Consider the following 2,599-nt stretch of genomic DNA (forward strand, 5'->3'; position numbering starts at 1 on the left):
CAGTGGAGACTGGAAAATGTGCCACTGGAGTCTGTTTGCCTCAGCTGTGACTAAAACCTGACTTGCAAGAGCAGATTTATCTGTCCCCAAATACAATACTGCAGTCTCACCAGCCTTGAGCTTCTTCCCTGCTTCCATCTTCCCCTGGCCCTGATAATGCCCAAGGTGGTCTGTACACCCAGCATCCTGCTGCTGGTGTGTGACTCTACTGCAGGCAGCAAGCTTTGTTGCCACTTCTGCCCCTGCACCCTCAAAACGCTGCTGGGCCAGGACAGTGCCCACCATGCTTCGAGCAAGACTCGAGAAGGCACCAAAGAGCTGAGGTGGGTTCTGAGGATGCCTACAACCATGGCCACCCCACTGCACAGCGAGAGGGGGTCTGACAGCCCCAGCCTCAGCGCTAGAGATGCCCAGAGCCCCTGAGAGAGCTCCTGCCACAATGCCACTGGGCCGTCAATGTCTGGCACCATTCAAAGGCAGTGGAAGCATGGGCTGGGGTCTCTGTCCCTGACCTGTCTGATGCCCTGGCACCCCGGCTCAGTCCTGCGCTCCATGCACAGAGTTAGTTCTCAGCACCGGGCACCGGAGGGTTGCCAGTGACCTGCGGGCGGCCAGGTCTGCCCCTGCCCCTGTCCGCGCCCCGCTCCCGCCCCCGGCGCGGCCGGCAAGGCGCTGGGGCGGCGGAGACGATGCGGGCGCCCGGGGCGGGGGCACCGCGGGGCGGGCAGCGGAGCCGAGCCGCGGGCAGAGCCTCAGCGCCCCGCCGGGGGCCGCGCCAGCCCGAGGGGCTGCGGAGCCGCTGCCCGGACCGGGCGGGATCCCCTGGGCGGGTCCCTGGGGGAGGCCCCGGGGCCAGTCCGGGGCGCGGACCCGGCGCTGCATTCTCAGAGTCTCCAGCAGAGGCTGGGCTGGGCCGGGCCGGGCAGGGCTGGGCAGGGCTGGGCTGGGCTGGCGGGGAAGGAGGGGAGGCAGGCAGGGAGCGAGGGGGAGGAAGGCGGCTCTCGCCGCACATGCAGCCCCCGCCGCGCTCCCGCCGCCCGCGCCCCGCCTCGCGCCCTGCCCGCCCGGTGCCGGCAGCCGGCTCCGCTCGCCGCCGCCGCCGCTCGGGGCTCCGCGCTGCTGCCGGGGCTGCGATCCGCTCCGTGCCGGGGCGCAGGGGCTCCGCTCCGCTCCGTGCCCGGCTGCCCGGGCTGCGATCCGCTCCTTGCCCGGCTGCCGAGGCTGAGATCCGCTCCGTGCCCGGTTGCCGCGGCTCCGCTCCGCTCCGTGCCGGGGCGCCGGGGCTGCGCTCCGCTCCGTGCCCGGCTGCGGGGGCTGCGCTCCGCTCCGCGCCGGGGCCGCGCCGGCGGGTGCCGCGCAGGATGCCGCGGGAGGCCGAGCGCCCGGCGCGGGGGAGCCGCCGCGGCCGCCGCCCCAGGTAAGAGCCGGCGCGGGCGGGGGCTCGGGGGCGGCGGGGCGGGCACGGCGGGGGAGCCCAACTTCGCCGTCCCTCGCCGCGCCGCAAACTTTGCCGCCGCTCGGCGGGGCTGCGGCGGGCGCTCCCCGTGGGTGAACGCGGGCTCGGCCCGGCCCCGGGGTCGCCGCCGTCCCGGGCCGTGCAGTCCCGCGCCCCGGGGTGCCCCGGTCTCCTTGGTGTCGGCGGGCGAAGCCAGAGGTTTGGTGCCTCCGGCGCGGCCCCGCCAGCTGCGGGTCCGAGTACACCTTCTATTTACAACAGTCCGGTGCTTGAAGAGCTGCGGCTCCTTTTTTAACCGGTTGTATCTTAAAACGTCCTCTTCGGGCTCCTTCCTACCCAAGAGCCGTCTCCCCATATCTCTCGCTGAGACCAGAGCCTCCGTGCCCATTCCGCACGGAATTTGCTTTGGGCGCATGTGGATGGGTGGCTGCTATGCCTGAGGAACCCAGCGGGAGCCCTTGGAGCCGGCCGGGCAACATCTCTCTTCACAGAGCCACATTTTTTTTTCTAACAACAAACTAAAAATAACTGTTCTAAAACTAGCACTTTCCTCATTTAAAATGTGGTTCCCAAGTGGCTGTGCACAGGCCTTCTGGGAGCAAGAGCTGCAGCCGCATCTGCTCCCTGGCGTGCCCTGGCCCAGTGCTGCCACGGCAGGTGCCTGTCACCGGGCAGCCGGGGAACCCACCCTGTGGCATCTGGGCTCCTGCGGGCACTGGGCCTGGGAATGGAGGGATGCAGTCGATGCCTCTTCATTTTTATTTGATTTCTGACAGTTTTAACATCCTGTACAGTCCGGGGGAATCTGCCCTGTCTTCTCATCTGGGCTCGTTTTATGCATGAACAAGACCGGTTACAGGGGTGATGGTGTAGACAGCGGCAAGGAGGGGCAGGCTCGGGAGTTCAGACATAACTTCATAAGACAGTGCAGTGCACCTCAGGGAAGCCTTTGGACCTGAGAGGGCTGCGAAGGATGGGTGGCTCTGCCAGAGCGCTGGTCCTCCAGAGCCTGCTTTCATGGCCTGAGGAAATAAACGGGGGGATGTGCCTCTCTGCTCCTGCTGCTAGGTTGGTACTTGCGCTGTTAAGGTGCCGTGTGTTGCAATACAGTCTTGCATACCACTGATGAAATCTCAGCTCATG

At 67.3% G+C, this 2,599-nt stretch overlaps 1 protein-coding gene across 1 annotated transcript; it reads right to left on the bottom strand.

The window, feature by feature from the left end:
- Positions 1-562: 562 nt before the first annotated feature.
- Positions 563-1,844, bottom strand: LOC136368688 (basic salivary proline-rich protein 1-like). Its single transcript, XM_066331055.1, has 2 exons — positions 1,793-1,844; positions 563-1,683 (listed from the first exon to the last, which is right to left on the bottom strand). The coding sequence occupies exons 1-2, from the start codon at positions 1,842-1,844 to the stop codon at positions 563-565; spliced, it is 1,173 nt and encodes a 390-aa protein (XP_066187152.1).
- Between the last annotated feature and the right edge of the window lie 755 nt (positions 1,845-2,599).

The sequence above is a fragment of the Sylvia atricapilla genome, chromosome 16 (genome assembly GCF_009819655.1).
Source record: "Sylvia atricapilla isolate bSylAtr1 chromosome 16, bSylAtr1.pri, whole genome shotgun sequence".
Lineage (NCBI taxonomy): Eukaryota > Metazoa > Chordata > Aves > Passeriformes > Sylviidae > Sylvia > Sylvia atricapilla.